This window comes from Dendropsophus ebraccatus, chromosome 2 (assembly GCF_027789765.1).
Source record: "Dendropsophus ebraccatus isolate aDenEbr1 chromosome 2, aDenEbr1.pat, whole genome shotgun sequence".
NCBI classification, from domain to species: domain Eukaryota; kingdom Metazoa; phylum Chordata; class Amphibia; order Anura; family Hylidae; genus Dendropsophus; species Dendropsophus ebraccatus.
Window position 1 is genome coordinate 128,873,099 of NC_091455.1, and position 18,961 is coordinate 128,892,059.

At 43.8% G+C, this 18,961-nt stretch overlaps 1 protein-coding gene across 6 annotated transcripts in view; it reads left to right on the plus strand.

Moving 5' to 3' along the window:
- Positions 1 to 18,961, plus strand: part of NOD1 (nucleotide binding oligomerization domain containing 1) — an 83,877-nt gene that overhangs the window by 39,499 nt on the left and 25,417 nt on the right. For all 6 annotated transcript variants that reach the window (XM_069960281.1, XM_069960280.1, XM_069960282.1 and 3 more), the window contains one exon: positions 18,602 to 18,809. In XM_069960281.1, coding sequence (XP_069816382.1) covers positions 18,639 to 18,809 — 171 coding nt within the window. In that variant the 5' untranslated portion in view covers positions 18,602 to 18,638. The remainder of the gene's footprint in view (positions 1 to 18,601; positions 18,810 to 18,961) is intronic.

The window sequence follows — 18,961 nt, forward strand, 5'->3', positions numbered from 1 at the left end:
GATCTTTGCTGTATAAGTATACAGCAAAGATCTCAATGAGAGATCAAAGTGTACATACTAGAAGTCCCCCAGGGGGGCTTCTAGTATATGTGTAAAAAAAAAAAAAAAAAAAGTATTTTTATTAGTAAAAAGCCCCCTCCCCTAATAAAAGTTTGAATCACCCCCCTTTTCCCATGTTTTAAATAAAAGTTAATAAATAAACATAAACGTAATCGTCCGAACTATTAATTAATCACATTCCTGATCTCGCACGGTAAACGGTGTCAGCACAAAAAAATTCCAAAGTGCAAAATTGCGCATCAAATCCAGAAAAATTTTATAAAAAGCGATCAAAAAGTCGTATATGCGCAATCAAGGTACCGATAGAAAGTAAACATCATGGCGCAAAAAATTACACCTCACACAGCCCCATAGACCCTAAAGGATAAAAGCGCTATAAGCCTGGGAATGGAGCGATTTTAAGGAACATATATTTGTTAACAATGGTTTGAATTTTTTACAGGCCATCAGATAAAAGAAAAGTTATACATGTTATATATCGTTTTAATCGTAACAACTTGAGGAACATGCACAACAAGTCAGTTTTACCCCAGGGCGAATGGCGTAAAAACAAATACCCACCAAATAAAAGAAATGCATTTTTTTTTTCAATTTCACAACACTTTGAATTTTTTTCTGGTTTCGCAGTATACTTTATGCAAAGATTCAGCCTGTCATTGCAAAGTACAATTAGTGACACAAAAAATAAGGGCTCATGTAGGTTTCTAGTTGGAAAAATGTGCTATGGCCTTTTAAACACAAGGAGGAAAAAATAAAAACGCAAAAATGAAAATTGGCCCCGTCCTTAAAGGGTTAAATAAATTTTTTAATAAACTATTAATTATTTCTAAAATTGGAGTTGTGACTCGGATGTCTCCTTTTGGTTTTTTTTCGGGGGGGGGGGGGGGGGGGGAGATGTATGTTTTGTACATCCTAGAGCATTTAGAATTTTTTGATACTCTTTGGAGGGTACACAGCAAAAGTTTTTTCGGTTTAGCAGGACCTTAAACCCAGCCTAATCTGCCTGTCATCAGGCAATCCTATAGTGAAGTCCCAATGGTGGAAAAGTAAAAAAAACAACACTAAATCTATAGCCCCCAATGCAATAATAAATGAAGGGGGGGAATTACAAAAAACACATATTTAGTATTTCCGCATACATAATGATGCTGGTAATAAAATTATCACATAACTAAACCTGCACAGTAACCGCAGAAAAAACAAATTAGAAAGATTTTGAACAAATTCGTTTTTTTTTTTTTCATGAAATGTGGGCATTTTTCAAAAGAAAATTGTACAGCTACCACTAGTGATGTCACGATACCAGAATTTTGAGTTCGATACCAATACTCGATTTTCTTAGTTCGATACTTGATAACAGTTCGATACCTCAAAAAAAATACAACCCCCCCCTTTTAAGATCAGCACCCTCCTCTCCTGACATCCTCTGTGCTACTGTGACCTCCCCTATAGATCAGCCCCCTCCTCTTCTGACATCCTCTGTGCTGCTGTGACCTCTCCTATAGATCACCCCCCTCCTCTCCTGACATCCTCTGTGCTGCTGTGACCTCCCCTATCGATCAGCACACTCCTCTCCTGACATCCTCTGTGCTGCTGTGACCTCCCCTATCGATCAGCACACTCCTCTCCTGACATCCTCTGTGCTGCTGTGACCTCTCCAATAGATCAGCCCCCTCCTCTCCTGACACGCAGTGACAGTACTTTCCCGGCAGGCCATGCAGCCACTGTCTAAACTTTAGTACCTTTCAGACGATCTCCTGTTTTTCCTCTCAGAGTGGCTGCACAATGTGTACAGCGCCCAGCACACTGACAGCTCCCTGCCCCGCAATGTCAAACGACACTACAGTGGTTAACCCGTTGCTGACCCTTTCGGGAGCAGTGCGCATAGCTCCTTACTTGCAGTCCAGGCAGTGTCCCTCCCCCGACAGACCTGTCTCCCCAGATTATCTCTCGGGTCATCTATGGGTCACCTCTGCTTCCTGTGTGCGCTCCTCTCCTGTGTGCCCTCCTCTCCTTCTTTCAGTAATACCAGTGCCCGCGCTGCTCCCCCGCTCTCCAGACATCCGCTCAGCCTCTCAGGATCCCTCTCTCCAGAGCAACAAATACAGACCTGCAGACTCTGGGAGCAAAGTGTGCAGAGGTGACACCAGGGGGCGACACAGAGAACATGGCCGGCGCTCAGATAGCCGCCGGCCATGTTCTCTGCGCTATACTTTATGTTAAGCTGCTCTATTAAGCAGCTTAGCATAAAGTATCGATACCAGGAAATCCTGGTATCAAACTGTTTTTTTGCCTGAAATATCGATAGTAGTATCGATATTTCGGTGCATCGTGCATCCCTAGCTACCACTAACCTAAAGTACAATATGTCATGAGAAAACAATCTTAGAATTGGTAGGATAAGTTATAGCATCACGGAAGTATAACCACATAAAGTGAGACTGGTCAGATTTCATAAATGGGCTCTGGTCCTCAAGGCAGTATCTGGACTGGTCCTAAAAGGGTTCAAAGTTTCATCAGTCCTTTTGGTTTACAGAAATACTCTATTATCGTGATGCTAGTGGGACATGTGGTGGTGGGGGGAATAATTAAAACATGGCTGCTTTCTCTACCACTCATGTCTGTTCCCATTGACTTTCGTTTTTGCACTTTTGCTTTTTCCCCTTTATGTTTAAAAGGCCATAGCACTTGCTTTTTTTTTACTGAGAGACCCATATGAGCACTTATTTTTTGGCGAAACCAATTGTACTTTGCAATGACAGGCATTATTTTTCCATAAAATATGCTGCAAAACCGGAAAAAAATCATTTGCGCAGTCAAATTGAAAAAAAAAAACGGAATTTGTTTGGATTTCGGGGAGTTTTGCATTTACGCCGTTCGCCCTGGGGTAAAACTGACTTGTTATGCATGTTCCTCAAGTCATTACAATTACAACGATATGTAACATGAATAACTTTTATTTTATCTGATGGCTTTTAAAAGATTTGAACCATTGTTAACAAATATATGTTCCTTAAAATCGCTCTATTCCCAGGCTTATAGCGCTTTTATCCTTTGGTCTATGGGGCTGTGTGAGGTGTCATTTTTTGCTCCATGATCTTTACTTTGAATCGGTACCTTGATTGCGCATATGCGACTTTTTGATCACTTTTTATTACATTTTTTCGGGATTTGATGCAACCAAAAATGCACAATTTTGCACTTTGTAATTTTTTGGCGCTTACGCCGTTTACCGTGCGAGATCAGGAATGTGATCATTTAATAGTTCGGGCGATTACGTGCGCGGCGATACTAAATATGTTTTATTTATTTGTTTATTTATTAATTTATATTTATAAAATGGGAAAAGGGGGGGAGTTGGACTTTTATTATAGGAGGGGATTTTTTATTAATAAACACTTTTTTTTTTTTTTTTTTTTTTTACTGTAACTAGAAGTCTCCCTGGGGGACTTGTGTATATACACAGCATTGATCTCTTATATCTCTTACATCTCTTACTGTGTATACAGTGGGGAAAAAAAGTATTTAGTCAGTCACCAGTAGTGCAAGTTCCAACACTTAAAAAGATGAGAGAGGCCTGTAATTGACACCATATGTAGACCTCAACTATGGGAGACAAAATGACAAAACAAATCCAGAAAATCACATTGTCTGATTTTGTAAGAATTTATTTGCAAATAATGGTGGAAAATAAGTATTTGGTCAATAACAAAATTTCATCTCAATACTTTGTTATATATCCTTTGTTGGCAATGACAGAGGTCAAACGTTTTCTGTAAGTTTCCACAAGGTTGGCACACACTGTTGTTGGTATGTTGGCCCATTCCTCCATGCAGATCTCCTCTAGAGCAGTGATGTTTTGGGGCTGTCGCTTGGCAACACGGACTTTCAACTGCCTCCAAAGGTTTTCTATAGGGTTGAGATCTGTAGACTGGCTAGGCCACTCCAGGACCTTGAAATGCTTCTTACGAAGCCACTCCTTCGTTGCCCTGGCGGTGCTTTGGATCTTTGTCATGTTGAAAGACCCAGCCACGTTTCGTCTTCAATGCCCTTGCTGATGGAAGGAGGTTTGCACTCAAAATCTCACGATACATGGCCTCATTCATTCTTTCATGTACCCGGATCAGTCGTCCTGGCCCCTTTGCAGAGAAACAGCCCCTAAGTATGATGTTTCCACCCCCATGCTTTACAGTAGGTATGGTGTTTGATGCAACTCAATGTTCTTTTTCCTCCAAACACGACAAGTTGTGTTTCTACCAAACAGTTCCACTTTGGTTCCATCAGACCATAGGACATTCTCCCAAAACTCTTCTGGATCATCCAAATGCTCTCTAGCAAACTTCAGACGGGCCCGGATATGTACTGGCTTAAGCAGTGGGACACGTCTGGCACTGCAGGAGTCCCTGGCGGCGTAGTGTGTTACTGATGGTAGGCTTTGTTACATTGGTCCCATCTCTCTGCAGTTCATTCACTAGGTCCCCCCGCGTGGTTCTGGGATTTTTGCTCACCGTTCTTGTGATCATTTTGACCCCACGGGGTGAGATTTTGCATGGAGCCCCAGATCGAGGGAGATTATCAGTGGTCTTGTATGTCTTCCATTTTCTAATTATTGCTCCCACAGTTGATTTCTTCACTCCAAGCTGGTTGCCTATTGCAGATTCAGTCTTCCCTGCCTGGTGCAGGACTACAATTTTGTTTCTGGTGTCCTTTGACAGCTCTTTGGTCTTCACCATAGTGGAGTTTGGAGTCTGACTGTTTGAGGGTGTGCACAGGTGTCTTTTTATACTGATAACAAGTTTAAACAGGTGCCATTACTACAGGTAATGAGTGAAGGAAAGAGGAGACTCTTGAAGTTACAGGTCTGTGAGAGCTAGAAATCTTGATTGTTTGTAGGTGACCAAATACTTATTTTCCACCATAATTTGCAAATAAATTCTTACAAAATCAGACAATGTGATTTTCAGGATTTGTTTTCTCATTTTGTCTCTCATAGTTGAGGTCTACCTATGATGTAAATTACAGACGCCTCTCATCTTTTTAAGTGGGAGAAGTTGCACTATTGGTGACTGAATAAATACTTTTTTTCCCCACTGTATACACAGCAAAGATCCATCAGATCTGTGATCCATTGCACTGGACTGCTGCAGGCCAATGCAATGTATTGCCGAGCCGGGATCAGCGTCATTGCGACGCTGAGGCCCGGGCCGGCCAGAAGAACGGATCTCCCCTCCGCGATCGCATGACAGCTGCATTGAAGTGCTCAATTAGCCGGCACGTCAACGGGACCCGTGCCGGCTAATAGAGGCACTGCCCGGCCTCAGATTACACCCGGGAGCAGCGCCGTTCAGAGCGGGGTCCCGGCGGGACCCCTCTCTGAACACCCCCCGCGGCACCATGATGTACTAGGTACGTCATGGGTCGCTAAGGGGTTAATAGACATAAAAAAGTGGTGCTGTCTCTCCAAGCAAGGACCTGTTTATAGTCTGTGTCCGGCTTTGGCTTAAAAAATTTGTCAGATAAATCTGTCTGTGTAAACGCACCATTAGGATGGGTTCACACTACGGAATCCGCGCAGATAAATTCCGTCAGATTCCGTTGCTAGTACGTGCTCATGGCTGCACGCCTTTCAGCCTGCTCCATAGGCACCATTCTGTTGGTGGGCCAATTCCGCTACCCCCTGAAAGAATTGACATGTCAATTCTTTTGGCAGAATGCGGAATCCGCCCATGCATGGAATGGTGTCTATGGTGCGGGCGGAGAGGCGTGCGGCCGCGAGCGGGTACTAGCGACGGAATCTGCTGGAATTTATCCACGCGGATCCAGTAGTGTGAACCCACTCTCAGAGTGAAAAAAGGAAAGGAGTACCTTGCGAAAGTATGGGAAACCAAGGACATCTGTGAGCTCAGATAACTTTCACAGAGCTCTCAGACCTTAATTAGCCTGTTAGGGTTAAGGCTACGTTCATATTTGCATTTAAAGTGTCACTGTCGTGAAATTTTTTTTTGCAGAAATCAATAGTCCAGGCGATTTTAAGAAACTTTGTAATTGGGTTTATTATCCGAAAAATGCATTTTTATCATGAAAAAGCAGTTTGAAGCTCTCCCCCCTGTCTTCATTGTTCTCCTATGGAGAGAGCTAAAGAGAAGACCAAAACAGGACAACAAAGAGTTAATCTACAAATCCCTCACCGGTTATCTGTTCTGACCATCACTAGTGACCTGTCTGAGCTCGGATTACAGCTGTCACCCAGCTCTGTGCCTGTAATCCTCTGTTATCTGCTTTCTGCTGCCGGCTAACTCCCTCCTTCCTCCTCCCCCCTCCCCTCTCCCTAGAACAGACAGGGGACGTCTCCTGCAACAAGTCACAATTTTCAGATTTTTCAGAGTGGATGAAAAAGAGGAAGGAGGGGGGGACCTGGGAAAAGGCTTTTTACATGCAGATAATGGCAGATTTGGCTAATAAACCCAATTACAAAGTTTCTTAAAATCGCCTGGACTATTGATTTCTGCAAAAAAAAAAAATACGACAGTGACTCTTTAACCATCCGGCACCATCAATGAGGACAGATCTAAGAAACCAAAGAAAATAAATAAACTGATATGAAAACTGATGCTGACCGATCTAAAGTGATGGACAAAAGTCAGCTGTTTAAAGCCAAAATACAAATGGATCATGGCGGTGCGGCACGGCGGGCTACGGGGTAGGCGGTGTGGCACCTTGGGGCACGTGGATGGCGGCGTTGCAGGGTACGGGGCTGGTGGCGCGGCGAGATGCCAGACGAGCTCCCCTCCTGACCACACACAGTCTCTTAAAGCGACTCTGTACCCACAATCTGACCCCCCCCAAACCACTTGTACCTTCGGATAGCTGCTTTTAATCCAAGATCTGTCCTGGGGTCCGTTCGGCAGGTGATGCAGTTATTGTTTTAAAAATGACTTTTAATCCGGCAGCGCTGTGTCTAACGGCCGGGTCTTACATTAGTATATGCATTAGGCTGGCACCACCTCTCTGTCCTTCCTCCCCACCCTCCTCATGATTAGGAATACTCCAGGCAGATTGCTTCCTATTCCCCACCTGTGTGTATAATGAACATGGGCTGGATTGTTAATACACCTGTGCAAAGCTCAAACAGCAGTAAATGTTCCTGGATCATTCCTAATGATGAGGAGGGTGGGGAGGAAGGACGGAGAGGGTGTGCCAGCCTAATACATATACAAATGTAAGCCCCGGCCGTTAGACACAGCTCTGTAGGATTAAAAATTCTATTTAGGACAATAACTGCATCCCCTGCCGAACGGACCCCAGGACAGATCTTGGATTAAAAGCAGCTATCTGAAGGTACAAGTGGTTTGGGGGAGGGGTCAGATTGTGGGTGCAGAGTCGCTTTAAGGAGGAGGAGGCCTGGGACAACTGAGTTTGGGTGACTGGAGCAGAGGTGATAGCATTGCTGCAGTTACTGGAGCTGTATAGCCTTCTTGCCCCCAGTCACCCCCCAGCCTGTCACAGTCAACCTGTCTGCCCCAGTCACCCCCTGCCTCCCCTCATCTATACCTTTACTACTACACCCCTCATCTGTACCTGTACTACTACTACACCCTTCATCTCTACCTGTACTACTACTACTCCCCTCATCTATACTTTTACTACTGCACCCTTCATCTCTATTTGTACTACTAAACCCCTTAAATATACCTGTACCACTACTACACCCCTCATCAGTACCTGTACTACTACTACTACCCCTCATCTATACCTGTGCTACTACAACCTTTATCCACTAAACCTATACTACTACACTCCTTATCCACTAAACTTCCACTACTACACCCCTTATCCACTATACTGTACCTCCACTATACCACCACTACTACACCCCTTATCTACTATACCTCTACTACTACACCCCTTATCCACTATACTGTACCTCCACTATACCACCACTACTACACCCCTTATCCACTATACCTCTACTACTACACCCCTTATCCACTATACTGTAGCTCCACTATACCACCACTACTACACCCCTTATCCACTATACCTCTACTACTACACCCCTTATCCACTAAACCTTTAGTACTACTACACCCCTTATCCACTATACCTCTACTACTACACCCCTTATGCACTAAACCTTTAGTACTACTACACCCTAACTATATGGAGGCACAAAGAAAATCTCCTATACTACATGTGGGCACAGGGGGAGCACTGTTACACTGGAAAGAAATACAGTACAAACAGTATTCAAATAGTATCTGATGCTGAAAGGAGAAAAATGTTCTGTTCATTTGGCAAAAAAAGGAAAAAAAAAAAAATCGAGATTTAAATTTAGAATCGTCCCCAAAAAACTTTTAAATCGAAATTTTATTTTTTGGCCATATTGCCCATCCCTAGCGTCACTGCATCAGATATTTATTACGCTTATCCACCCCTATACTGCAGTTAGACAGAGAAATCCCTGAGTAACGTCAGCGGATCCCTTTTATCGGCACTCAGTATCTCAACATTCCTCATCCTAAACTGCCCGCTCTCTCCATGCACTTGCTACTAGTCCCTGCCAGCGTGCTCTAGATTGTGGCCCAATCCCTGCATAGCTGCCACCTTTCTGCTATGCCTATGTGGCTGGCCCTTCAGGGCCAGCCACATGCAGGTGAGTATCCACCAAGCATCCTGAGTGTTGTCAGTACCTAAGTGAACCTGCACTATCCTGTCTTTAACCCCTTAACGACATCGGGCGTAAACTTACGCCCTGGCGCCATGGTACTTAGCGCATCAGGGCGTAAATTTACGCCCGATGTTTCCCCGATCGCTGCGTGTTCACACACAGCGGTCGGGGAAGATGGCCTGCTATAAATCATAGCAGGCCATCATAGCTTCTCGGCACGGGGGGTGGTTAACACCCCCCGTGCTTACGATCGCTGCTATAGGCTGATCAATTCAGATCAGCCAATAGCGGCGATCGGAACCTTTCCGGGTCATCGGTGACCCGATGACCCGGAAAAAAATGGCGGTCGGTGCTGTCCGAGGACGGCACCGACCGCCATTACTGTAAAAAGTAATGTTGATCGCCGTGCCACCGGCCCGATCGCCGTGAACGGCCGGCCGGCCGTTCACGGCGATCGGGCCGGTGGCACGGCGATCAGAGTCCCACAAAATAGTAAATACCTGCCCTGGACCCCTCAGCTAGGTAGCCGAGGGGTCCAGAGCAGGTATTTGTACATTACTCACCTGTCCCGGGCTCCTGATCAGCGTCTTCCGGGTTCGCGGCGTCCTCCGTCATTCCGTTCGGTCTAAGGGTCTTTCCGGCGGTCCTCGTCGTCTTCTTTCGGCTATTTTCGGCTCCAGCCTCGTCATTTTCCGGATTTTGCGCTCTGCTGCCCCCTAGCGGCTGATATGTGTAATACACTTATCAGCAGCTACAGGGATATTCAGAATATAAAAAAAAATTATTTTTTTTTCCCAAATTTTTTTTTTTCTATTTTCCGCACCCTATCGCCGCTGAGTGTTGATCAGCATCGCACGAAAGTGCGCTGCTAATCAGCAACTCCTCCTTTTTGGCGTAGGGTGTTTTTTTTCTATATTCTACTGCCACGGTCTGCTTATAAGTGCCGCACATTGCGGCATTTATCAGCAACTCCTTTGTTGGCGTAGATTTTTTTTTTATACTTACTGTAAAAAAACACGTAAAAAACACTACATTACACCACACTACATTGAATAAAGTTTGACACTACACCACTACATACCCCATATACTAGTCCCCGTATAAAGATGGCCCCCAGGGTGTTTTCGGCGTCAGAGGGATACGTTATTATTGCCTCCGACACCAAAACAGCCAGTAAGGATGAATGGGGGGGATCCTTCTTTCCTCCATTCATCCTCATCATCCAGTGACGTGTCTGGGGGTAGCGTAGCGTACGCTGCCCCCCAGACACGTCTTTTCCGCCAGTACCGTCCCAATAAGAGATGACGGCATGGTGTGAAATTCTACACACTCTGTGACAGTACCTCAGGGTACACTTACAGATTTCGGGTACGTGCAAACTGTGGAATGGCGAAGGATAACCCTTTGTGCATTCCGCAGCTGGCACCCACCGGCGGACTGATGCGGGCGCATGTCTCCACCCGTGTCATAGACTCCATTCTATGCACGGGCGGAATCCGTCGTCCATCCAAAGAATGAACACGTTGGACGGAGAGCGGAATCCGCCCGTGCATAGAATGGAGTCTATGACACGTGTGGAGACGTGCGCCTGCATCAGTCCGCCGGTGGGTGCCAGCTGTGGAATGCACGAAGGGTTATCTGTCGCGATTCCGCAGTGTGCACGTACCCTTAGAGTGTATGTAGGAAGGGACACCCGAATCCAGCCCCCAGATGCCCCCTTCCCCTCCATCCTTGGAGTTAGTGGGGAGATCGTCCGGGAACTGATCTTCCCACTGCTGGATAAAGGTTACCACCTGTACGGGGATAACTTTTATACCAGCACCCCCCTCTTCCAGTCCCTCGCTGCCCTGTAGCTTGCGGCACGATCCGAAAATATCAGAAGTAGTAATAGCGCCCTAATATTTAGCAGCCATGGAGCGGACCCAGCGCTTCTGGATATGAAGGACCCCGTATCGCACCAGGACAACATTTTCCAGGTGACGTCCCCCACACTGGAGAACAGGAGACCCCAGAAGAAGTGCAGAGTGTGGGGTAACAGGGGGATCAGGAAGGACGCCATTTTCCCGTGTGACACCTGTCCTGATCCCCCCGGCCTCTGCATACTGGATCGCTCCAAGGTGCACCACACGTCACTGGGGTTCTACATTATCTAAATTCTGTCCCTTATTCCTATTTCAGGGGTCACGTTGATCCGGGGATTATTCTGATCGCCATTATGGAGTCAGGAAGGAATTTTTCCCCTGTGATGAGGCTACTGTCATCTGCCTCACGAGGGTTTTTTGCCTTCCTCTGGATCAACACAGGTTGAGTTTGATGGACACCTGTCATTTCCAACCTTATAAACTAATAATTGGCCTAATACCCCCAAATAAATTAGAATTGTCCCTTTTCCCCAGCTAAATAGGTATGGCCGCCATTCCCATTAGAGGAAGCCATGATGCAATTACAAAGCCTCTGTGCGGCCAGGACAGTAGAAACCCCCCACAAGTGACCCCATTCTGGAAACTACACCCCATAAGGAATCTAAGAAGGGGGGCAGCGGGGATATGGCCCCCTGGTGACGGCCACATTTGGGACGTGAAAATGAAAAAAATTGTATTTTTTATTTTCTCGGCACATGTTCTACGTAAGTGCCCGTCACCAGTGGGGTCCATATGCTTACTGCACCCCTTGTTAGATTCCTTATGGGGTGTAGTTTCCAGAATAGGGTCACTTGTCGGGGGTTTCTACTGTCCTGGCAGCACAGGAGCTTTGTAATTGCGACATGGCCTCCATCCTCCATTCCAGCCTCTAAATGGCGCTCTGTCCCTTTGGTGACTTGCCCTGTGCCCATATGGCACATTATGCCCACATGTGGGGTATTTTCGTACTCAGGGGACACTACCCTACACGTTTTGTGTTCATTTTCTTTTTTAACCCCTTGTGGAAATGGAAAAAAATCAAGGCTAGACCAACATTTAGTGTAATTTTTGTAAAATTTTTACTCTAAATTATTAATCTTGTCATGTTTTTTCATTTTCACAAGGGGTTAAAAGATAAAAAAAAACATTTAATGTGTAGAGCAATTTCCCCTGAGTACGGAAATACCCCACATGTGGACATAAAGCGCCATGCGGGTGCAGGGTAAGCCTCCGAAGGGAAGGAGCGCCATTTGGTTTTTGAAGGCTGGATTTGGATGGAATGGATTTCGAGGGGCCATGTTGCATTCAAAAGGCCCCTGTGTTGCCAAGACAGTTGAAACCCCCCACAAGTGACCCCATTATGGAAACTGCACCCCTCAAGGAATGTAACAAGGGGTGTAGTGAGCATATGGACCCCACTGGTGACGGACACAAATGTGGAATAATGTGGCGTGAAAATGAAATATTACATTTTTTACACTATAATGTTGGTTTAGCCTTGAATATATCATTTTCACAAGGGGTTAAAAGAGGAGAAAAAAAACAAAATGTGTAGCGCAATTTCCCCCGAGTCCGTAAATACCCCACATGTGGACATAAAGCGCCATGTGGGCGCAGGGCAAGCCTCCGAAGGGAAGGAGCGCCATTTCGTTTTTGAAGGCTGGATTTGGATGGAATGGATTTTGAGGGGCCATGTTGCATTCAAAAGGCCTCTGTGTTGCCAAGACAGTTGAAACCCCCCACAAGTGACCCCATTATGGAAACTACACCCCTCAAGGAATGTAACAAGGGGTGTAGTGAGCATATGGACCCCACTGGTGACGGGCACAAATGTGGAACAATGTGGCGTGAAAATGAAATATTACATTTTTTACACTATAATGTTGGTTTAGCCTTGAATTTATCATTTTCACAAGGGGTTAAAAGAGAAAAAAACACACAATATATGTAGAGCAATTTCCCCCGAGTCCGTAAATACCCCACATGTAGACATAAAGCGTCATGTGGGCGCAGGGCAAGCCTCCGAAGGGAAGGAGCGCCATTTGGATTTTGGAGGTTGGATTTGGCTAGAATGGATGATGAACGCCATGTCGCATTTACAGAGCCCTCGTGCTGCCAGGACAGTGGAAACCCCCCACAAGTGACCCCATTCTGGAAACTGCACCCCTCAAGGAATCTAACAAGGGGTGCAGTGAGGATATGAACCCCTTGATGACGGGCACATTTGTGCCATGAAAGTGAAAAAATGAAATTTTTCCCTTTCACGTCACATTGTTCCACATTTGTGCCCGTCACCAGTGGGGTCCATATGCTCACTGCACCCCTTGTTAGATTCCTTGAGGGGTGTAGTTTCCAGAATGGAATCACTTGTGGGGGGTTTCCAGTGTCTTGGCAGCACGAGGGCTCTGTAAATGCGACATGGCCCTTGAAATCCTTTTCAGTGAAATTCAGCTTCCAAAAGCCAATTGGCGCTCCTTCCCTTTGGAGGCTCGTCCTGCGCCCCCTTGGCACTTTATCGCCACATGTGGGGTATTTCTGTACTCGGGAGAAACTGCGCTACACATTTTTTGTCTTTTTTTGCCTCTTATCCCTTTAAGAAAATGAAAAATTGAAGGCTAGAACAACGTTTTAGTGTAAAAAATAAATTTTTCTTTTTTCACGCCATATTGTTCGGAAAATCTGTGAAGCACCTGTGGGGTCCAGATGCTCACCGCACCCCTTGTTACATTCCTTGAGGGGTGTAGTTTTCTAAATGGTGTCCCTTTAGGGGTGTTTTTTAGGTTTTGACACCCCAGAGCCTCTGCCAACCTGAAGTGGTACAGTCAAAAATGACCAAATATAACGGAGGCGTTGAAATTCACTAGGCGCTCCCTTATATCTGAGGCTTGTGGTTGCGTCAAATAGCGCAATAGGGTCACATATGGGGTATTTCTATAAACTGCAGAAACGGGGCAATAATTATTGGGGTGCATTTCTCTGGTAATAGGTTTATAATTATGAAAAATATTGGATTACAATAAAATCTCTGCACAGAAAATTAAAATTTTCAAATTCCTTACACACTTCGCTTTTATTTCTGTGACTCCCCTAAAGGGTTAAAACACTTTCTGGATGTGCTTTTGCAGAGTTTGGGGGGTGCAGTTTCTGAAATGGGGTGCTTTGTGGGGCTTTCTAACATACAGGCCCCTCAAATACACTTTAAACCTGAACAGGTCCCTAAAAATATCTGATTTTGAAATTTTACTGAAAATTTGGAAATTTGCTGCTAATGTTTTAAGCTTCCTATCGTCTAAAAAAAATGAAAGATAGTTTAATAAATGCCGCCAACATAAAGTAGACATGTTGCTAATGCTATTTAATATATAATTTATGTGGTATAACCACTTTCTGTATACGCAAAAAAGTTTCAAAGTTGGAAAAATGCATTTTTTCACATTTTTCACATTATTTGGTTTTTTTTCATAAAGATTTGTTATGAGTATCGACTCCAATTTACCAGAAATGTAAAGTACAATATGTCACGAGAAAACAATCTCAGAATCAGCCGGATAGGTAAAAGCATCCCGAAGGTATTAATGACTAAAGTGACACTGGTCATATTCATAAAATTTGTCTCTGTCATTAAGGCCATTTCAGGCTCTGTCCTTAAGGGGTTAAAGCAGCCTGGTTTCTAACATCATTTCACACCATGTCCATCACTTAGGCTCCGTTTACACACACAGATTATCTGACAGATTTTTGCAGCCAAAGCCAGGAATGGACTATAAACAGGGAACAGGTCATAAAGGAAAGACTGAGATTTTTTTTTTTTTTTCAAATCCATTTCTGGTTTTGGCTGCAAAAATCTGTCAGATATCTGTCAGATAATCTGTGTGTGTAAATGGACCCATATGCTGGGTTTACCCCCACCCCCGGTGCTCCGATCGCTTCCCCCGCCGCTCCAATCGCCCCCGCCTCCCCGTCCACGAGCATACCTTACCTACTCCGCATAGCAGGTGTTCAAAATCCCCGGCTACCCTTTTCAGTGCATTGATTGGCTGAAGAGGGGAGCCGGGAATTTAAAACGGCTCCTTTTCAGCCAATCAGTGCTCCTCTTCAGCACTGATTGGCTGAAGAGGAGCCGTTTGAAATTCCCGGCTCCCCTCTTCAGCCAATCAATGCACGGCAGCACTGATTGGCTGAAGAGGAGCTGTTTGAAATTCCCGGCTCCCCTCTTCAGCCAATCAATGCACGGCAGCACTGATTGGCTGAAGAGGAGCTGTTTGAAATTCCCGGCTCCCCTCTTCAGCCAATCAATGCACTGAAGAGGGGAGCCGGGGATTTCGAACACCTGCTACGTAGAGCAGGTAAGGTATGCTCGTGGCCGGGGCGGCGGGGGCGATCGGAGCGGCGGCGGGGGTGGCGATCGGAGCGGCGGCGGGGGTGGCGATCGGAGCGGCGGTGGTGGCGATCGAGCCGGCGCAGGGGGCTGCGGATAAATGGGGGGCCGGGCTGCGGGCGGGAGGCCGGGCTGCGGGCGGCCGGACTTTCGCGACGACTGTTTATACGGAACGATCAGCGAAGTTTTTGCGAACGACGATTTAAGAACAAGATAAAAGATCAAAATGAATGATATCTCGCTCGTCGTTCGATCGTTCGCTGCGTTTACACGTACGATTATCGTTCGAATTCGCACGATAATCGTTTCGTGTAAACCCAGCAACAGAGTGTGTGATTATCTTCACTCTGCAACTTGGTTCTTAACAGAATTTCAGATTAAGTAGAAGTGTGTACCTCACTTACAATTGATTGATTAATTGATTGATTTGTTACATTTTCTCTTATGGTGCGTTTACACAGACAGATTTATCTGACAGATTTTTTAAGCCAAAGCCAGGAACAGACTATAAACAAGGAACGGGTCATAAAGAAAAGACTGTGATTTCTCTTTTTTTCAAATCCATTCCTGGCTTTGGCTTCCAAAATCTGTCACATAAATCTGCCTGTGTAAACGCACCATCAGTCATCTATGCTTTACTTGCCCTTAGGATTTGTAGTTGGCAAACACTGGTTAATGTTTAACAGGTTGTAAATAAAAAGATCACAAATGGAAAGAAAATGACAAAAGACAAAATGTAGACATTCAGAAACAAATATTGGTTTTGGAGCCAATGTCTTTAATTTAAAACTACTGTACTTGTAGACGGTATAACAAAGTATGACCTCGCACCACTCTCCACAACTCTATGTGCACATCCGATCCTTATGGTAGACAGGATCCTGCACAGCATCTAATAGTGGTATGCCATCCATGTTTGGTGGTGCTTTACATACACCTGATAACATGTTAACCCCTTAAGGACAGGGCAATTTTCGCTTTTGTGCTTTCGTTTTTCCTCCTTGTATTTAAAAGGCCATAACACTTGCATCTTTTCACCTCCAGAACCACATGAGCCCTTATTTTTGCAACACTAATTGTACATATCATCTACAAATTTGTGTTGTGAAATTGAAAAAACAAACACTTTTTTTAACATTTGGGGGGGTTCCATTTTTACGCCGCTTGCCTTATGGTAAAACTGACATGTTGTCTATGTTCCTCAAGTCAGTACAATTACAATGATATGCAACTTGTGGAACTTTAATTTTATCTGATGGCTTTTAAAAAAATTAAACCTTTTTTTTTTTAACCCCTTAGTGACCCATGACGTACCTAGTACGTCATGGTGCCGCGGGGGGTGTTCAGAGCGGGGTCCCGCCGGGACCCCGCTCTGAACGTCGCTGATCCCGGCTGACATGTGCAGCCGGGCAGTGCCTCTATTAGCCGGCGCCGGTCCCGGCTAATAGAGAGATCAGTGCTGTCTATATACAAGTCCCCCAGGGGGACTTCTAGTTAATGTAAAAAAAAGTGTAAAAAAGTGTTTTTATTAATAAAAAATCCCCTCCCCTAATAAAAGTCCAAATCACCCCCCTTTTCCCATTTTACAAATATAAATTAATAAATAAACAAATAAATAAATATATTTCATATCGCCGCGCACGTAATCGCCCGAACTATTAATTAATCTCATTCCTGATCTTGCACGGTAAACGGCGTCAGCGCAAAATAATTCTAAAGTGCAAAATTGCGCATTTTTAGTCGCATCAAATCCAGAAAAAATGTAATAAAAAGTGATCAAAAAGTCGTATATGCGCAATCAAGGTACAGATAGAAAGAACACATCATGGCGCAAAAAATTACACCTCACACAGCCCCATAGACCAAAGGATAAAAGTGCTATAAGCCTGGGAATGGAGCGATTTTAAGGAACATATATTTGTTAACGATGGTTTGAATTTTTTAAAAGCCATCAGATAATATAAAAGTTATACATGTTACATATCATTGTAATCGTAACAACTTGAGGAACATGCATAACAAGTCAGTTTTACCATAGGGCGAACGGCGTAAATGCAAAACTCCCCGAAATCAAAACAAATTCTTTTTTTTTTTTCAATTTGACAGCGCAAATGATTTTTTTCCGGTTTCGCAGCATATTTTATGGAAAAATAATGCCTGTTATTGCAAAGTACAATCGGTTTCTCAAAAAATAAGTGCTCATATAAGTCTCTAGGTGAAAAAATGCAAGCGCTATGGACTTTTAAACATAAAATGGAAAAAGCAAAAGAGCAAAAACGAAAATTGTCTTTGACCTTAAGGGGTTAAACTAAATGTTCTTAAAATTGCTCTATTCCCATCCTTATAATGTTTTTATTCTTTGGTCTATGAGACTGTGTGAGGTGTTATTTTTTGAAACCCTGATCTGTACTTGTATTGGCACCTTTGTTGTGTATGTGTGGTTTGTTGATCACTTTTTATTACAATTTTTCTAGATTTAATGTGACTAAAAATCAGCAATTTTTGCACTATGGCTTTTTTGGTGCTTACGTTGTTTACCGTGCAAGATAAGGAACGTGATAATTTAATAGTCCGGGCGACTTCGCACAAGGCAATACCAAATATGTTTATTATATTATTTCTTTTTATTTATAAAATGTGGGTGATTTAAACTTTTAATATGGGATGGGGATTTTTATTATTAAAAAGACCTTTTTTTTTAACTACATTACCTTTAAGCTCCACTAGGGGGCGATATTGTACAGCTAACTGATTTCCCAGTTACTAGTACATTAAATCCATTATTCTGCTGCTCGATTGTAAGAAGCCCATAGTAATTGAGCAGCAAGCCGGGATCAGCGTCAGAAGAGTTCTGAGTCCTGGCCTGATAGGTAATGGTGATCAGGCTTCCCCAACTGCACTAGGGGAAGCCTGATCACTGCACCACCAGTGATGCTTTTTAGTGATGCTTTTCAGCTTTCCATCCAAACAGATATGGGAAATGGACTAGCACACACAGACGCTTCTTGGCTGTGAAGAAGCATCTATCACCTGCTAGTCTGCCTTCCATATCTGTTTGGATGTAATAAATCTTTTCTATGAGCAGGGTTGGTGAGTGATAATCTTTCTGTGTAAATGGACTCTTACATTCTGTCATTTACTCTATTCTTGTAGTTTTTTTTCTTCTTGATTTTATGTTACGTTCTGTATGTTAACCCTATATCATTTGTACAGCGCTTTATAAATAAATAATAATAATTAGCATCCTTTATTTATCTATGCAAGAGTAAAATGGGAGGCACTTGGATCATAACCATTCTATGCTTCCTATATCAGTTATGGTATTTCAGCTTCCAGTCCATTAGTCCAAACAGAAAGTTGACAGGGGAATACATTAAGTGTCAGAGGCTCGCTTGTAAAAATGCTTTGGGGTGGTGGTTCCATTGGTCTTATCCCCACTGGCTAAATATTGATGTAATTTTTTAGGAATACCCCGGAAATGAATATGATGTTCTTGTTACCTTCCTGTTAGTGTATTTTTATTTGTATGCTTCTTTAGATTTAATGCTTTCCTTCTCTTGCCAATATATTTATTGATTTGTACTCCTATTTTAGTTCATGGAATATGTGAGAACCAAGTCTTACCAGGACAATGGAACTACAGCAGCATCGGTCTTATGTTCATTTAGTTGTAACAAGTCGAGAAACATTGGTCAGTCTGATAAGAAACATCAATTGCTTACTTGAGAATTTGGTCAACCATAGATATTTTTCCCCTGAAGATTCAGAAATTGTTCTGCAGTTTCCTACAAGGGCAGACCAGGCAAGTCTTCATACTTATGTAAAAATTGTTATATATCCTGGGTTTCCTCTTTACAGGCTCCTTTTAGCCTTTTTCCCTTCTTTCTTTTATCTCTTTCTTTACTGCCCTCCGGCATTTTCTATATATTTTCAAAGGTTTAAAAAAAAAAATTA